The 19,012-nt window shown below is 45.0% G+C and overlaps 1 protein-coding gene across 3 annotated transcripts in view; it reads right to left on the bottom strand.

Annotated features, from left to right (window-relative positions):
• Positions 1-323: 323 nt before the first annotated feature.
• The window catches only part of MTR (5-methyltetrahydrofolate-homocysteine methyltransferase), a 103,231-nt gene continuing 84,542 nt past the window's right edge, over positions 324-19,012 (bottom strand). For all 3 annotated transcript variants that reach the window (XM_025359846.1, XM_025359855.1, XM_025359861.1), the window contains 9 exons: positions 17,455-17,536; positions 13,082-13,180; positions 11,937-12,012; positions 8,978-9,133; positions 6,972-7,168; positions 3,765-3,965; positions 2,774-2,966; positions 1,194-1,306; positions 324-764 (listed from right to left, as the gene is read on the bottom strand). In XM_025359846.1, the coding sequence (XP_025215631.1) occupies positions 678-764; positions 1,194-1,306; positions 2,774-2,966; positions 3,765-3,965; positions 6,972-7,168; positions 8,978-9,133; positions 11,937-12,012; positions 13,082-13,180; positions 17,455-17,536 (1,204 nt within the window). In that variant the 3' untranslated portion in view covers positions 324-677. The remainder of the gene's footprint in view (positions 765-1,193; positions 1,307-2,773; positions 2,967-3,764; positions 3,966-6,971; positions 7,169-8,977; positions 9,134-11,936; positions 12,013-13,081; positions 13,181-17,454; positions 17,537-19,012) is intronic.

Here is a 19,012-nt window from a genome sequence, read left to right as displayed (position 1 = left end):
GAAATATGAAATTATGGGAGGATGAAAATGCCCAGAGAGCATGGCTGCTTGACCACACTGGGGCAAACGGCTTCAGTGTTTCTGACAAGCAAGCAGTGAGAGCATGCCTTTTGCCAAAGGCAGTTCTGCAACCATTTAATCCAGCCTTTAGAAAATGAGGTCTTCTGAAGAAAACAGAGCTATACCTTCCCCGTCAGAATCCACTGTTACAACCACTTAGATTAAAATGCCCCATTTCTCACAGTATCGTTTTGTCACAGGGTCACACTTCTCTATTCAACTCAGTTTCAGGCTTTTCTTCTAAGAGGAAAAAAAGAGGACTAAGTGGCCTCCTAGATTCCACTCTAAAAATAGAAAAAAGCAAGTTGACTTGCTTTGAAAGGCAGAAGACCTGTCTTCAGTCTGTCCCCATCTCAGAGGGACCAGGGAAACCACAGGAGCCCTGCTCACTGCTCTTCACGCAAGGTCCTGAAAACACAGCACCTGTTTTCCAGGCACTGTAGGAAGACCCTGCTCCTCTGCAAGGTTCCACTAAATAGTCTTCGAAAACCAGAAGCAGGGAAGTGTCAGCCAGATGCACACAGGATTTTTGTTGTTGTTATTTTTAAGGCACTCCAGGTTGTGTTTCCTTGAGGATCATCAAGAACAAAAAAGGCAAAAAAAAAAAAAAAAAAAAGTTAGTCTGTATCGTATCCCAAAATGGGTCCAAGCCATTTCTCAACCTCAGCCACAGACATGTTCTTCCTCAATGCATAATCCTCAACCTGCAAAAGATGAGAAGCATTTTATTAAACCAACGTGAAAGACTTTTGGAATAGAAGTTTCCATAAGATTTGCCGAAAAACATCAAGTACCTTCCATTTCTTGTCTTAATAGCAATCTACAGAGTTAAATGTAGATAGATATTTATTTACCAAGTTGCCTTATTCTCTGGGCAGAAAAACAACATGTAGTAAACATCTGATGCTTAGAAGCTGTGTGTGTGTGTGTGTGTGTGTGTGTGTGTGTGTGGTTTGCATGTAGAATGGGGGGCTACAATAGAAGTATTCTGCTGAAATCAAATTAAGACATTAACTGGAGTAAATTTCTTCATCCTTTTCCCTCACTTTATTCTCATTCACATTTAAAATGAAAGAGGTTCTAGAATTTCATTTGAACTAGGGAAGCCACATATAATGAAACAGCTAGCTTACCTGATCCCTGGAAATCTTCCCCACAGCAAAATATTTGGACTTCAAATTGGAGAAGTAGAGGCCTGAGACTGCTGAAGCAGGTGCCATTGCTAATGATTCTGTTAACCTAATGCCTAGAGAGAGCAACACGGGGAAAATGCTTATTGACTCAGTGTCTAGCACAGGGCCTGCAGCTGGCAGGCACTCAATGAACTCTTGTGGAACAAGTGAACCAAAGTGAACTCATGCCTTCTAGGTAGACACATGACACAGCATGAAAGCTGTGATCAGACAAGTCTAGCAAATTCCTGCCATGTGAAGAAACAAATTCGGGACATGCAGATCTCCTCTAACCCAGGGGGACAGGCCTAGGAACGACTCTATACTCCTACCTCCGGCCATCCCAGATCAGTTACAGGCACCCTGATTTGCTCCTAAGAATAGACCTTCTCAGGCAGGAACTCTACCCTCGGAGATGAGAACACCAGCTGAAGAGCCCTCTACGGGCTCTGTGCGGCCACTGGTACTAGGGATGACTGAGAGCGCCAGTGAACAAGCAGCCCACAACATTGTGAGAAAGAAGAGACCGTTCTCCTTGGGATCTGAGAGCTCAAACAGACCCTCAAGGATATCTATTCGAAGCCACTCGTTTTATGGACAAGGAAATAGAGCAACATGAAGGATGAGTGCTTTGTCAGGGTTGCCCAGCTAGCTTATGGCAGAAACAGGACTCAAACTCAGATCTCATGGCTCCTAGAGTTAGTGTTGTTCCTGCTGAAGCAGATGCAGCACAGCTCATGGTTTCTCACTGAAATCTGGATGCCTTTATCAGCTTTGATGGCATGCTTTCTATTAATTCTGCTGAAAACTGTAAGCTTAGCCTGGGCCATCTCAACTACATCAACTCTGCAGTAATGACAGAACCAGCACATCAACGTGACAATGTGCAGCCACAGAACCACAAGCAATTCAGCTCTGGGCACAGGACGCTGAGGGCGTGTGTCGGTGTCTGGGCCGTTGTCTCAGAAGGGCACATGCCAGCTTCTCATTTTCAGCTATTAGAATCAATCCACAGGCAAAACATAACAGAGAATTATGATTACAGATGAGTATAAATGTTAGTATCAGGGTAAAAGTAAAGAGAAGAGAGGGCTGAAGGGAAGGCTGGGCGCTCTGCAAGACCAGTGCCCAGGGACACTATCCATAAGCAATGGGACAAGAGCGTGAAGCACGTGAGGTTACTGAGAGACAAAGGGTCGGTCTCTAAGGGAAGGATTAAAGACATGACCATGCCTGTGACAGGAAACTGGGGCAGGAGAGGCACGGGATGGTATATGTAAGCTAAACTCCCATCTGTTGTAGGCCAAGAGGAAATAATTTAAACTGAAATTTCTAAAACTGATGATGTAAGAATACTAATCAGTAATACTGAAATAAAATGCCAGAATAAATAGTTACAAGTGAAAAAGGACAGCATAAGGGACAATGTGATGAGAAGCCCTTCCATTTTAAAAACATGTTTAACCCTTAGTGCCATTATGTTGATAAGACTCTATCTACTGAAGAAGGACAACAGGAACCCACGGCCTTCTGGCTCATACCCGTAGACTGCTCGATGTCCGCGAGTCTCCACATGGTGAGCTTCTCGGTGTGGTCGGGCTGGCTGGGGTAGCCGGGAGCCGGGCGGATGCCCTCGTACCGCAGCCTGCGCAGGTCTGCGACGTCCAGCTGCTCACTGCCACAGTAGGCCCACAGTTCTCGGCGAACCCTTTCATGGAGCTCTTCTGCAAAGGCCTTGGGACCCAGGGCACCAGGCATGCTTAGGCAGTGGTGGGGGCTCACGGCATCAGTGCAGCCTCCACCCCCTGAATCACAGCCATGAGGACAGCCTCCCTCATCTGGACCACAGCCAGGGGAAATTTGGCAAGAGGGAACAGGCTGGATTCTCTATTGGTTTGTACTTTCATTAGCTGCTCTGCAGCTCAATTTTGGCCTCAACCTGAGCTCTGAAGGACCATCCTTAATGACCTGAGGATTTTCTACCTTAAAACTTAACAATTTCCCCAAAGGTTAATCCAAAGCTCCACTGGCCAGAAAGAGCAGCTGGGACCATACAGCTGCTAGTTCCTCCACTGTTCACTGCAGGAGAAGGGAGAGGCTCTCCCCAGGGCCAAGGCTACCCCCATTTCATGCATAGGAAGATGAAGAATCTATAGATGACACCAGCATTACAATGAGGGGCTCTGAAATAAAAATTTGTTTTTAATTTTTTAGGGTACTGAGGAAAATGTCACATTACAACAAGCAGAGAGAGACAACAGAGATAAGGCAGAAGTAAAGGCTCTAAGAGCAACAGCCAACTATGGCACCATTCAAGGTTTTTCTTTGCCCCAAAGATAACGTACACAAGCAATCTGGGGATACATGATATTAAAATATGTGTAATGTTAAAGTCAGCAGCATCCAACTCAAGGAAAAAAAAAAAAAAAAAGACTGGTTCTAAGGGCCGATCAGTTTTCAGGCACCCACCCCAGGCTCCCTACCCTTCCTGGCCTCTGTCCTCAGCCCCTTGGCACTATGCCCCTGCCTTACCTCTGCCAGCCGGTCCCCCAGCGCCTTGACCATGATGCTGCTGTAGTCGTCACCGTCATCCTCATAGGCCTTGCTCAGCTCTTCCACCCCAAAGCAGGCAACGGCAAACAGGCCCAGGTAGTCACGGATGCCAGAATGCAGAGGAGCAATGAAGTCTGAAAGGCAGTAGTATGGCTCCGTGCTGGCAGAGTCCTTCTCGGCCTTAAAACCAAGCAGTGTGCGGGGGCGCCATTAGCAAGAACGTGGCACCAGCATACCATGAGGAGCAATCAGGCAGCTTCAAATGAGAACAAGCTTCACAACACAATATATCCCCAGTACTTGGAATGGTGTCTGACACATAGTATTCAATAAATATTTGTAAGATAAACAAATGAAATGAGATTTTTAAAAATGTATGACATGACGTAACATAAACAGTCAAGACAGTAGCTCATTCGCTCATTCCCGCACGGACAAAACATTCACTGAATGCCTTCAGGCACTGTGCTGACGTCACGGTTTTTGTTTTTTAAGTTTGTCCCCAAGTGTTTTCAATTAAGTCCAGTAATATGTTTGAAAGAGATCCAATAAACAGAAGCACCTCCACTCTGCATCAACTGAAGCAGTTCAAACAACACACTGCTGGGGTCAGCAATGCCCAGGCCACGTGCTGGCTGACGTGTGGGGTGGAGTCGGGGGTCATTCAGGAGCTGGCTGAGGACACTAGGGCCGGCCGGGCACCAAACCAAGAATTCAGCAGGATTTGCTTCTGGATTCTCTCCACAGCCCTGGGGCCCATCCTCCCCCATTTTTCACCCTCAGCTGATAAGCAACTCTTCCCTGCAACTAAGGTAACAAATAAGGTCTTATACATATTTTAAAAATCAATAAATATTTGCTGAGAAGGTAAACAGCTTATAACTAATACTCATTCAGTGGTTACCCTATGCCTGTTCTTGGCGCTTTATATGAATTACTATTTAACCCCTTCAGCCACCTTGTGACATAAGTGATACCATCAGCTCCATTTTACAGACCAGAAATCAGGGGCACAGGAAGCTTGATCAACTGGCCCAAGGCCAGACAGTGCAAGGGCCAGGGGGCTGGTACCACAACCCATGCTCCTGCATATATGGTACTGCTTAGGACTGATCAATTAATGAGTGGCCAACCAGACACTTCACAGCTCGTTGCCCATGGTGGAAGCAAGTGCAGCTTCACTGACACAGGGCAGGAAATTGTTAAGTGCAGGCGAGGAGGTGTTTGGTAATGGCACACAGGAATGTCACAGAGCTTAGGGACAGCTGTGCATGGGGAAGCCGTTTTCCATGTACACTTGGCCCATCAATTATTCTTTGCTAACAAAGGCCAGAGGGGGACCCAACGCTTCCCTGCACCACAGGAGAGACAGATCACAGAGCCCCATGGTACCTTAGAAGGGACAGCAATCAGAGCCTACTCAGAAGAGCAGACTCCCAGAGTAATAAGGCACTGCCGCCAGAATGTTCCAGAGTGCACTGGAGGAAAGCCCCTCCTGAGAAATCACTACCTGGGTAGGTAATGTATGTGCCTGGCCCAGTTCCCCTCTCCAGAGGCTATTAAAAAGGTGAACTCTGAGAATTCATTCTATTAAATGCCCTAATATGTCACAGATTGCCTGGACATGAATGGCACTGGAAGTAAAAAGAGATCACAGAGGACACAGGACTTGAAAGATGAAAGACTGGGCTGGAGCAGAGGTTTCTGAACACAGTTATGTCTGTAAAAGAAAAGCCACAGATTCCCTCGTAAGCGGGGGCTGGAACTTAACATTAGAACCCCCAAACCTTGTATTCTGTGGTGTCGGAGCCTGGGTGCATACAGTAAGGATTTACTGAGCCTGAGTGCATATGGTAAGGACGTAGCTGTCCTTGTTTAACTCTTCATGGTACTGTTTAAGGCCCCAAATTTAAGAATCCCTTCAGCTGTTGTTATGGTCAAAATTTCTATGATTATGAATTATATTGTGGTTGGGATTAAAATGCGCCACTATCTTTTGTGTTTGCTTGTTTTTTAGAGACAGGGTCTTGCTCTGTTGCCCAGGTTGGAGTACAGTGGCATGATCACTGGACTCAAGTGATCCTCCCGCCTCATCCTCCCGAGTAGCTGGCTGAAGGAGTACAGGCACGCACTCCCCAATGCATGGCTCATTTTAAAATTTGTTTTGTAGAGGCAGGGTCTTGCCATCTTGCCCGGGCTGGTCTCACACTTCTGGGCTCAAGCAATACTCCCACCTCGGCCTCTCAAAGTGCTGGGATTACAGGTGTGAGCCACTGTGTCCAGCCAACACTATTATTTTTGAATGACTGAAAATGGCAGTAAAACAGAAATAATAATTTACTGCAAATTATTAAAAATGTTAATGACTGGCGAATTCTGGCTCTAATTCTTGATTAAGACACTCTTTTTTACAGCAGCTAAAGGGACATGCATATGATATCTGCCTTTTCAAAGGTGGCGGGGATGAGAGAGAAGTTGCTGGAAGAGTCTGTTCTCACCACTCAAAAGAAAAGAAGTCAGCACAGTCAAAGAACAGCCCCTAGGGGTGTGTACAGGCTGGGCTCTCCCCTCTCTACTGGGGGACTCAGCACAATCTCTAGCAGCCTTCATCTTCTCCTCTGTAAAACAGAAACTTAATCTGCCTAACACGGCTGTATGGAAATTAAAAGGATGACCATCAAGCATCTTACTACGCACCTGGCACCTGCTGTACATTCTGCAAATGCTTGTTTCCACTCGTCTTCCCCTTTCAAGGGGAACCACCTGACAGTCTGTTTTAATAATATGCACAGATGTTAACCAATATTTTTGAACAAGTGAGTGTTCTCTTTCCTCAGAAGCTAAGAAGACTGAGATCCTGACGTGTGACTACCTGAGACAGTAGCAGTGGTCCTCGTCCATCCATGGAACACGACGTGAAATGCCTCACTCCTGCTGAGTGGCCCTGCCTCTGACACCCATGCCTCTGGCACCCATGCCTCTGACACCCATGCCTCTGACACCCATGCCTCTGGCACCCATGGTGGTGCCTTCGCTCCCCGGTCCTCATAGATGGCTTGGGCTTAGGCGTGTGACTGGTCATCTGGGAGGAGGTGAAGCAGACTCTCATTTATGCAAAGCTATTTTGTTTAGTGCTTAAACTCACAAGTGAAAGCAGCGTGCTGGCTGTCAGTACACCGCCCATACCTGTTGCCTTAACCCATAGAAGGTGGCTATGGGCTCTGCAGCCTGGGGCACGGCACTCTCTGTGTACAGGTGAATGTCGTCTTGGATACTCTGTGCTGGCCAGAACCCAATCACACCCCGGGCTTGCAGTTTCTTTTGATTAATCAGTGTGTTCAGCATATTTCGGGCATCATCGTAGACTTTTTTGGCCTCTTCACCTATTAGAAAAACATAATTAGAATCCACTTAAAGATGCCGAAAATAACCATCAAACAATGCTTCTTTTAAAAGCCATTACCCCTCCTCAGACACCTTCCCTCTTCAGGCTTCTCCATTTTCCTCAAATGCTTTCTGGTGTTTGCCATTGACCCAGCTTAAAGTGGAACAGCCAGGGTTTTGTGGTTCCTGCTGAGTGCAGCTCCCACAGTCTGCTTCTCCCAGTTCAAGCCACTGAAGTTTTCCATTGGACAAAAAGCAGAGAGCCAAAGCTGGGGCTCCCCAAAGCATTCTGTCAGAGGGGACGAGAAAAAGCAGGCCAGATTCCTCACTCGCTGACGTTCCTCGTGCATGTACAGCTCCACTGACTTCACAGTGACCTCTGGGAGACATGACCCGTGCCTCATATTCTGTGGTGCTTTTAATCCCAACCACAATATAATTCATAACAATTGATATTTTGAACATAACAACATCTGAAGGGATTCTTATATTTGGGGCCTTAAACAGTACTATGAAGTGTTAAAAAAAGGACAGCTACATCCTTACCATATGCATTCAGTCTCAGTAAATTGTTACTGTATGCATCCAGGCTCAGACACCACGGAATACAAGGCACGGTGCATACAAGGCACAGGCCTTGTCCCCTAGAGGTCACTGTGAAGTCAGTGGAATTGTATATGAACAGGGAACGTCAGTGGTAAGGGGTGAAGTATGGCCCAAACCCTCACACGTGCCTCCAGTGCTCCACCTGGCTGGCCTGCTCCCGGACCTGCAGTGCGAGCCAGGCTCCTAGGACACCCTCTTGGTTTCTGTTGTCTGTGAGACTGGGCCATCCTGCCCATGGTGAGAAGCCTGCCCTACGGCCCCTGGACAGCTCACCTGTGATGATTCAGGGGCAGGCAGCACATTGAGAAGCCCCTTGCCGACCATCACGTTCCTGGCTACCTGAGAGCTCCTGAGTCTCAGCATCCTAACACCTACACCCAGGCCCACCCCCCATGGGAAACTTGGCAATAATTTGGTTTCTAGGCTCCTCTCAGCCCTAATCCCATGCTTCTGTGAGCCTACCCCACCCTGTTGCTCTGATCTGGCTACTACCTGATCCTTTGAATGGCTTTGCATTTGGATTCTGTGTCTCTGTTGGTGGATTTTGGGATGAGGCTAGAAGTGAGAAATGGGGGGTAGTAATTTATCACCTCACCTACTTCTCTAGTTTACACCCCAAATTCCCATTCCCTCCCCAGTGCTCCAAGCACAATGGGCTCCTTGCAATTCCCCAAACAGGCACATGTGCCTATGCCTTCTCACACTGTCTCCTCTACCTGGAATGTCCTCTTCTTCAACACCATATCACATCCACAGTCCCAGCCACGGCAACTCCCACTGAATCCTCAAAAACAGTTCAAACACCACCTCGTCCAGGAAGCCTGCCCTGACCACCCAGTCTGAGCTCTGTCTCCTCTTGTGTCCATAGGAGCCCAGGCAGGGCCCATTACTATTGGCTGTGCCAGCTAGTCGGGTGCTAGACGGCAGGGATTTTGTTGTCTTCCATTTATCCCTAGTGCCCAACAAGTAACTGACGTCAATAAACATGTATTAAAAGAATAAAGTAGATACCAAATTTGGCTGATACAATAAGGACCAATCTAGCAGTCTGAAAACATTAAAAAGTTGGGCAGGTGAGCAATATGAAAGCAGCTGTAATCTGCACAATCCAAATCCGCTGCTCCTCACCGATTCCGGTCTTCAAAGTCACAATCCTACATCTTGAATATCAGAGGCAGAAAGGAAGGACATACTGCACTAACCTACTGTTTTGTCGTTAAATATCTTGGGGAAGCCTCGATTCGGGTACTTGCCCCGGAGCTGCCAGACATCAAAGAAAGGCTTCCAGTCAATGTAGTCCACCAGCTTCTGCAGGTCATAGTCTTCAAAGACCTGGGTCCCAATAAACGTGGGCTTCACTACAGGAGAGAAGTATGGTTGTCAATGCTGATGCTGGCACCCTGCCTGATGGAGGCCTCCCTGCCAGCTCCTCACTGCTCTGCCAACTCCCACGCTCTGCCTCCCTCCTGTCACCCGTAGGAGTTGTTTTACAAAGAGGGGAACTTTAAATTATCGTGGAGAAGGAGTAATTCTGCACTGAGTCTTAAATAAAACTATTCTTCACATGCAACTGACTACACCACCCTTGGAAACTGTTCCCTCAACCCTTGCATCCCCACGCCCCACCCAAGAAGGAAAGACAAGACGGGTTAATCCTCACTTATACAAATGAAGACAAGGTGAACGTGAAGAACACTCCAGAAAGACATGGAGAGTAAGCCACTTATGTAAAGTTTCAAAACCGGAAACAATTATCTAGATTGCCTACTGATACATATGCCCAGTCAAAATATAGGCAAATGAAGTCCCAAATTCAGGACTGCTGTGCTTTCTGCAGGGGAGGAAGGGACACATGTGGGACTTCCATACATATTCTTCAATACATAATCCTCCACTCTGCCAAGCACGTGTGTAGCACAGATGTATGAGCAAGGAAAAGCTGATTTATTACCTTGGAAATATAGATTCAATTAATATAACCTCTGTTCACTCTGTATTGTTTCATTTTTAAAAAATCAGATGGTAGGTTATGTCTTAAGCTGGCTAGTAGGTAAACATGGATGTTAATATATTGTTCTTCATACCTCCTGGTGAGTCTAAAATATATCATAATTTAAATAATGGTGAAGACTTCAGAGACAGATGGTGCTGCTGGGCTTTCTGGGGCAGGCAGAGCAGCACTGCCACCTGCCCTCCAGCCCATAGTGTGGTCTGCACCTCGGACTCCGGTCTGACATGGCAGGATCAGGCTGGAATATAAGGTGTTGGCCCCACTGCCATTATCTGAGCCTTCCTGTCTCTCTACTTTCTGATTTGTAACCAGGGATCGGAGAACTTCCTACTCTACTAATCTCAGGGGCTCTGGGAGAACACAGAAGCTTCTATTTTTCTCTCATTTGACTTTTTAATTATGTCTGGAAATCTCTACCTTTTCATACTTGTTCACAGTAGCCTTTTCCCATTTGTTCCTCATCATCCTTCTACTACACAGGACATTCCCTTCTTTGGAAATATCCTATTATGTTGGTTTGTTGGCAATAAAGTCTTTATGGTCCCCTTAGTAGAGAAACTAAAAGGAATCTACAGATAGACCCTTGATTCAAGTGTCCTCTCACCTGGGAAGGCAGCGAGAACGTGCTGCCGCAGAGCCACTATGGACTCTCTCTTGACCAAGCTTGTCTTCCAGAGTTTAAGAAATGTTTGAGGTTTTACCATCAGGGCCTTAAAAGAAGACCCTCTTTTATCTCCTATCAACTTCCTGCAACTACCCTAAGACAGGCTGTCCTCAGATATATTTCAGAGGGCCAGGCCTCAAGGCCCCATGGCCCTCGGGCAGCAGGACGGGCCCTGCAGTAGCCCCATGCCAGAGGTTAAAGCGGCCACTAAAAAAGCATCCCAACTGCTGCCAGGTGCTATGGCCTTGGGAGCGTATTTCCAGCAAAATATGTTTTGGATGTTTGACTTGATCCAAACAGACTTGCCCTTGTGTTATTATTCCAATTTCACAGGGAAAGATACAGAGCAAATAATCGGAGCCTGAACTATATATAGCAATTTATAGTTTTTCAAAGGTTTTCAGAGAGTATTTTACCCTTACAACATTTCCAAAAAGTAACTCCTTTTTTCACACGGTAGAAACTGTCAAATGTGAAAGCAAGCTGCTCAAGGTCACTCCGTGAGTCAGAGCCAAGAGCCACATTGGGATGAGAACCCCGGCCTCCCGGCTCCCAATATGGCATTCTTTCCACCAAACCACGCTGAACTCAGCAGGGATGAAATTAGAACCAAGCACACCTACATTTCCAATTTAATCCGCTCAACTCTGCCAAGCATGTGTAGAACACAGATGTCGTGAGCAATGAAAGCTGATTTGAGGCATTACCTTGGAAATATGGATTCAATTAATATAACCCCTGCTCACTCTGTCTTGGTTTTGCATTTGTGTCTCACGCCTCTCTGCGCCTGTCAAAACATCTTACATGTTTTATTCCCTTGTGAACACCTATATGAGGCAAGAAAGGTGGCTAGAAATTGAAAAAAGGAAGAAACCAAATAAAAGAAATAAAAAGAGAGTGAAAAATCCAGAGAGAGGACGAGAGAGAAAGCAAGAAACAGAGGATCCTGCTTTGCTGCAGCGTTCTAAAGATGTGTGAATGCAAAGGCGTTTCCCATTTTAGGCACTTCACATCTGCCCTTGGGCCTGTGAGAGACCCAGGCCACCTCGGGTGACAGTACCACCAGGCAGGTTTCCACAGAACTTCCTTCAAGGAGACAGAGACCAACTCAAGCACAGCACAGAGGAAAGAGCATGGCTTTAAAAGACAGACCAGAGACAGATTCCTAGTAACCTTTCAAGTTTCCACCCAAAACTCAGTTTCTTCAAATTAAAATGTGGATAATTCCCATGTCCATTACGGAGTCGTCTGAAGGACTCAGAGAGCTGCTATGAGTCCATCTCAGGATGGTGTCTGGCACACACCACCTGCTCCATAAATGGCACCTATTCTCTTTCTTTCCGTTCTTCAGTCACTCATCAGCATTAGACACAGTTGAGAGTTGTTAGCTGCTGGTTTGATTTTGTAGCCAAGTAAATGCATATATCTCCTCAGCACATTGTCAGTTACCACACCCAGTCTTTCTCTAGTCCACAGGCAAACAGACCTGGGTGAGGTTCAGACAGCCAATCCATTTGGAAACCAGTTTTTCTGGCTTGACTTAAGGGTAAGTATCTCCTCTCCTGTTAAAAAACAAAGAAAAATTAGTTAGAGACTGTTAGCTTTTCTACAGCTACCATGAAAACATGTCCAAGGCGGCCAGTATGTAAGCTTTGCAAAAAGGCAAAAGCTCTTGTTCATGAGAATCCTTACCCTAAAAAGCTCTTCCTTTTCTATCCAGTCGGTTTCACATTGGCACCAGAATAATAGAGAGTAAAGATTCAATAAGCATCCATTAACTACTCATATGTAAATATGAGCCTGGCTCTGCGGCCTGAACCTGAGGTACTAGGGAGGTGTCCCACCTGTACTTTTAGAACACCTGAGGCCAGCTGTTAACTGGTCTTCCATGGCCCACCCTGAGGACCAGAAGGTAGAATTAAAGAAACTGTCCACTGTGGGCAAACCTAAGGAGAGAAAAAAGCCAACCACTGCATCTAGCCAGCACCTCAGAAGCAAAACAGCATGTTTTCTTCGTGCTGTTGATCTCATTTCACTTGCCCAGCAACTCCCAAAATGCTCCCACCAAAGCCCATAAGGCAAATAACCAGAAATAAATATTTCAGTGACTTCTAAAGCATAATTATGCCTGTTCTCCATGGACTCCCTGAAGCTTATCAAGAGAGGGATAGTTCTTGAAACATCATTCTGTACAGTCAGTGTTGGGCAGTCAGGCAAAGAGGCTTATACTGGTCCTGTCTTATGTCTCCATTTTCTTCCATTAGCTCCTCAAGAATGGGGATCTGTGGGAGTCATTTCAGTAAACTGTTTCAGCGCCTGTTTCCCTGCTGAGTACGAACTCATGTTTTATTCATTACCGAAGCTCTGGTATCTAGCACAGCAGCCCCTAACACCTACTGGGTACCCAATAAATGTTTGGCTGAATAAATAAAATTCATTTTAATATAACCAAAAATTATTTGGGAACTCAGACACTGAAGACCTCTGATTTGAACTAGAAGACAGAAATTCTCTAAAATGATGCCAAGCCTTTTATTCTCCTCAAAACCATTTTAAGAAGTCACATTAAAAACTAGGATGATAAAAACTAGTCACATTAAACACAAGCGAAGATCTGTTTCTACCACTTACCTTGAGAGACTCATAATGGTCCTGTCTAATATCTTCATATTCTTCCATGATTTCCTCAAAGTATTCATCCTTTAGATTTTCATCTAACAGCTGAGAACACTGAAAATGTAAGATAACCATAGATGAGCAAAAGATGATAAAACTGGTGCAGTAATGGTCAACTCTCATAACACCTCCTTCAGGAAGGCTTCCTTAACTTCATTTCTTCTCCCTTCACCAACTGTGCTAATTCCTGCCTGGTATGCAGGAAAGGGTAAACTCAGTGGCCTTGGGATGTTCAAACCCTGCACAAGCCAAAGAAAGGCCTGGCCCTTGACTGGTTTCTGGGAGACAAACTCTAAACCCTTGGGATAGCCTGTCTGATAAGAGAGTCACTGCGTGCCTGGCACCCTGGGCCATGTCAGATCATTTATGCTAACAGTCTGATTTATGGTGGGGGACCGTAGCTCATGCTTATGTTTGACCTCTGCAGGGATTGAAGACTGAGCAATTAAGGCTACACACACGGGCATTCTGGGCCTATGTGACCAAACCCCAACAAAAACCCAGGACATGAAGGTTCAGGTAAGCTTCTGGGTTGGCAAGGCTCCTTACATGTTGTCACACATCATTAGTGGAAGCAATAAGCACCATCCGGATCACTCTATGGGGAGACGACTCCTGCAAGTCTGTACCTGGTCTCTCCTGCATTCCATCCTATGTGCTTTTACCTTTCCTGATTTTACCTACATCCTTTCACAATAATAAACCATGGTCATAGCAGTGTTTCTGGGTTCTTTGTGTCCTTCTAGTGAAACTTGGAACATGAAGGCGGTCTTGGGAACCCTCTGGGTTAAGTAACCCCCAACCCAATGTTTCAAAAACATTCCATTCATCTACTACTGCACTTTCCAAAGCCTTTTAGTATCAAATTTATATATCCACTTCCCTTACTAGAGAGCCCTATGAGAGCTGCAATCACACATTCACCACCTTCATGCCCTGGTGCCTAGCCCAGTGTCTGGAGGTGCATTCGCACTAAATGTTTGCTGAGGGAACGAGGGTAATCTTCATAGTCCACTGTGACTTTCTGCTAAAATTGGAAAGGAAACCAATAATCTGAGAAAATGTGAGTCTACTCATTAAATTGTAAAACCAGGATCGGCTAAATATCATTTGTTACTATGATTATCAAGTTGATAGAAGAGCTACCAACAAAGCACAAAATTAAATTACATAGAAAGAAGAAATGGCAACTACTGATCACATCAGTTGAAAAATAAACATAGCACTACCCTATCCCTGCATTCTCCAGCATGATTATCTAATACACAAAATGGTAAGAAATTTCAACATCTTCATCTGAACTTAAGGAAGTTAGACTGAATGATGGCTAAAGTGCCTATCAGCTTTAAAAGTCTGTAACTCTACGTGGGTTTTCTAAGTATCTCTAATAACAATTTAATCACCTATGAGTTAGTATAAAACAAAATCACCTCATTCAGGAATACAATCAGAAAAGGCCATTGTGGCAGGCCAAAAATAGATTCCCAAATAGTGTTCACACCACAAAGTATTTCCCAGCCTTACATTAAACTCACCTCAATGGAGTCCTCGTTTAGGAAACCCAGCACAGCCCAACGAAACAAGAAGGGAATGTCTACTCTGAACTCCCTGAAGTATATGTAACCAATGTTTTAAAACCCTCTTGCATTTTGCCAGATTATACACCCTGAGAGAGCAAAACCAGATGTCCCTGACATCCGGAGAAATCTACGACCCCCTAATGCTGGTGCTACTGGGTAGACAGAACATACCACTGCAGTTTGCTGGCACCTTGCGCAGCCCCATGGAGCCCACTGCTCCCAGAGCCACAGTGGCAGGCCCCTTCTGGCCCGGTCTGACTTACTTGATGGAAACAAGTTCATGGTCAATATGTGGGCTAACCTACATGATCCTTCCACCAAAAAATCAAATCCATCATGTGTTTTCATGCCAACCACTGGGACATATCGCAGTTTATATTTTCCTTCATTTTTAAAAATTGTATTTCATGGCAACAGCCACACAATAAGAGCAAATAAATTGAAAAGATATTTTATAATTTAAAAAGAATAAAATATTGCACCTCGTTTTTTATTAAAGAAGAAAAAAGAAAGCAAGGGGGAATCCTCAGGTCTAAATCTCCAACCATTAAGTATTTGCTACACTTTTTTGGAATCTTCCAAATACATGAGACAGCTGCTAAAATGTGATCCTGTTCCATGTTCATTTCAGTTAGATCAAAAGAGCCTAGGCCAATGAGCCCATAACCAACTGAAACAAATTATACCACTGGCTCCTGAAGTGTCACTAGCAATTACCCACATGATTTATCATCTGACTTACATTTGAGTAATTTCAAAACGTGGTCGTTTCTTTGTACATGGGAGGAGCTAACCACTGCTGGCTGCGTGGCTGGACCAAACTGTAAAGAGCACAAACACCCACTCCTCATTCCCTGCCTGGCTTTCAGCAAGGCCCCCACTGCTCTAGTTCTTCAAGATGGTGAAGCAGGCTGGGCGCAGTGGCTCACGCCTGTAATCCCAGCACTTTGGGAGGCCAAGGCAGGTGGATCACTTGAGGTCAGGAGTTCAACACCAGCCTGGCCAACATGGTGAAACCCCGTCTCTACTAAAAATATAAAAAAATTAGCCGGGAGTGGTGGCGCACACCTGTAATCCCAGCAACTTGCGAGGCTGAGACAGAAGAATTGCTTGAATCTGGGAGGCGTAGGTTGCAGTGAGCCAAGATCGCGCCACTGCACTCCAGCCTGGGCAACAGAGCAACACTCCGTCGCACAAAAAAAAAAAAAGGTGAAGGAGCTTATCCTCCAAACATGGAATCAAAGGGCTGATTCTTTCCCCTGCCTGTAGAGGAAAAGTTGGCACTGTGCAACTAAATGGATCCAAAAGTCTTGCCTCTGAATGGAAACTATTCAAGGGTATGCATCAGTGTTTGAAAATGATGACAAGTGTTAAAAAGAGGCCCATGGACCTGACATAAGCTCCTATGGAGCACAATCCAAGAATAAGAAATAAACATTGTTTTAAAATGGAGTTGCAGAAATATAGCTTATTTGCATATTTGTCTACAACAATGGCAAATAAAAAATTGCAATTTTATGATCCCAGACTGAGTTACTTTTATCCTTTTTAATAAAGGCTAATTGTTAAGTATTAATGGGAAACAAGTTTAATTTAACATAGAGTAAGATAACCTGCATTCAAATCCCACACCTGCCACTTGGCAGATGAGTGGTCTCAGTAGAGTTCCTAATCTCTTTATTCTTCTGTCTCCTGATCTCTAAAATGGGGACAATAAAAATATCCACCTCATGAGGTCAGCCTGAGGATTAAATAAAATCCATGTAAAGCACTTAGCTCAGTACCTGGCACACTACACGTTTTCAATAATGTTAGTGATTATTATATAACTTTCATGTAAATAAATTCACAGATCTGAAATAATTTCCTTGGAAGATAGCTCAGGAAATGTGGTCACCCTGGTCCAGGTCGCATGGCATCACTGGAAGTCTCGCAGATCACCAGGCCACCTCAGTAACCTTCCTCGCCTGTAAAATGTGAAGGCTAGACTAGATCTGTGGTTCTCAAACTGTGCTCTTTTGATGAACACTAGGAGCGGGATGTGATGGTAAGTGATGTCTTACTTGGAAATTCTGCCACATTGAATTTCCAGGTAAGACATCACTTAACAGACAAATATTCTGTGGCTGAAATCGATTCGGAAACCACTGGACCACAAGGTCTCTCAGGTGCCCCCCAGCGGTTATAGCCCATTATTCAGTGAAAACAATGAAACCTGTAACAAGATAGAATATTAGGCTTCACCGAAAAAGAAAAGCAGAATGTGGGCTAATTGTTTATGATGTTCACTGAGAAGCAGAAACCACTGTTCTGGGTTTTAAATATCTAGAAGATGTTTTTCTGTCTTTGGGTAGGGTCAATGAGGACACTTTCAAGTTTGTTTTTCTATCTGGAAAAAGGTCATTTAAAAATCCAACATTCTTTTAGACAGTCAAGTAAATATCCATTCATGTTTGTGAGTGGGTGAAATCTTTGTCTGGCTGGTGTCCAGGTCAAAGGTGTCTTGGTGCCAGGTCGTCTACCTGTCTGCTGCTCAGTTCTGTAACTGTCTTTGAAAGTATAGGACATGGTCACCTGGACCTCCTTCCAGCAAGGCAGTCACTGCAGAGGCACACCATAAGCCTCAGGCTGCTCTCTGACCTTTATTTAGTAGAACTGAATAAAAATGAATAGATCTTAAGTTATACCCTTACTTGTAATGCACTCTTTCCAACACATCTGGAATAAAATGTAAGGTCACCCACTTACCACCACGACACTCTTGGACGCATCCAGGACGTGGATTACAGGCGCACTGTATCTTGGAGCTATTTTAACCGCTGTGTGGGTTCTAAAAAGAAGGGTCAGAAAGAAAATATATCCATCAGCACTGACAGTTCCTATACAACTCTTGTTCAGAGCCATTAGAGATAATGCATTTCTACAGTGCTTTCCAGAGAAACATTTCAAGGTGCTTACTTACAAATACTGAACTTCAAATTTCCCTTGTAAAACATGAATGACTTTTTCCCTACCCTAAGATGGGAAACCTAGCCCAGGCTCTGCAGAAGTCTGCGGCAAAAATGAGAAGGACTTTGTCCTCAGCTCTGTTAACAAGGGACTGAGCCCGTGCATGACCTGGTGCTCATTAGCAGCCCGTGTGACTTAAGGGAGGTAACCAGGCCCAGGAAATCACACTGCTGTCATTAAGGTCAGGTTGAGTTCCCTCCTCCAAATGAGCTGGGATAGCAGCCAGGGCCCCTAAGGAACCGGGAACCAGGCAGAGGACACAGGACATGGCTGTCTAGCAGCTGCTCCCCTGTTCATGGGAGACATCAACACTCCTCGGCCCCAATCCCACCTTGTACTTGCAGAATGGAACCCCAAACCCGAAATTCTACACAGAATAATTCAGAGAGGCAAAAGCAAGAAAAATACTGTATTTTATTTTATTTTGTATTTATTTATTTATTTTTTTATTTTTTTTGAGACAGAGTCTCACTCTGTTGCCCAGGCTGGAGTGCAGGGGCACAATCTTGGCTCATTGCAAGCTCCGCCTCCCAGGTTCACACCATTCTCCTGCTTCAGCCTCCTGAGTAGCTGGGACTACAGGCGTCCGCCATCACACCCGGATAATTTTTTTCTATTTTTTTAGTAGAGACGGGGTTTCATTGTGTTAGCCAGGGTGGTCTTGATCGCCTGACCTCATGATCCACCTGCCTCAGCTTCCCAAAGTGCTGGGATTACAGGCATAAGCCACTGCACCTGGTCAATATTTTACTTTTAATATTTAAGATTATTTCTGCCCCAAATCCCTATTACCAAACCTGAAAATGTTGGTATTAGGAAGAAACACCCTTTCATTCTTAAAATTGCCTAATTAACAGAAGTGCAAAACAAACTGCCCTGTGATGACTGGATGTTTACAGCAACAGGAGAGGCTACAGATCTGCTACTATTAAAGTGGAAACTGAAAACATGTACAGTCTCCCTCACAGTGGTTAATGCAGAACCCCTGGAGAGGGAGGAGAAGTGTACTCTGGCCACATCCCACCTTCCGAAGGGCGGCCAGCAGCAGTCCCCACGAGACGGGCAGTGCTGTCCGCCTTTTCTCCCCTCTCCTCCTCCCCAGAAGCAGCACTACTCTTCCTCAAGTGCTTTCATATTCTTCCCCCTCAACAAAAATGTGTGTTTGGAATAGTATCTAGAATATGCTACTATATGAGAAAGAAACAAAGTAGCAGAACACTATGTTTAATGCAATTGTATTTTTAAAAAACAACACCCTCAAGCTTTTCCAAACCACCAACCAATCCTATATCTAAGT

Source organism: Theropithecus gelada, chromosome 1 (genome assembly GCF_003255815.1).
Source record: "Theropithecus gelada isolate Dixy chromosome 1, Tgel_1.0, whole genome shotgun sequence".
Taxonomy (NCBI): Eukaryota; Metazoa; Chordata; class Mammalia; order Primates; family Cercopithecidae; genus Theropithecus; species Theropithecus gelada.
This window is presented reverse-complemented; position numbering and strand designations above follow the sequence as displayed.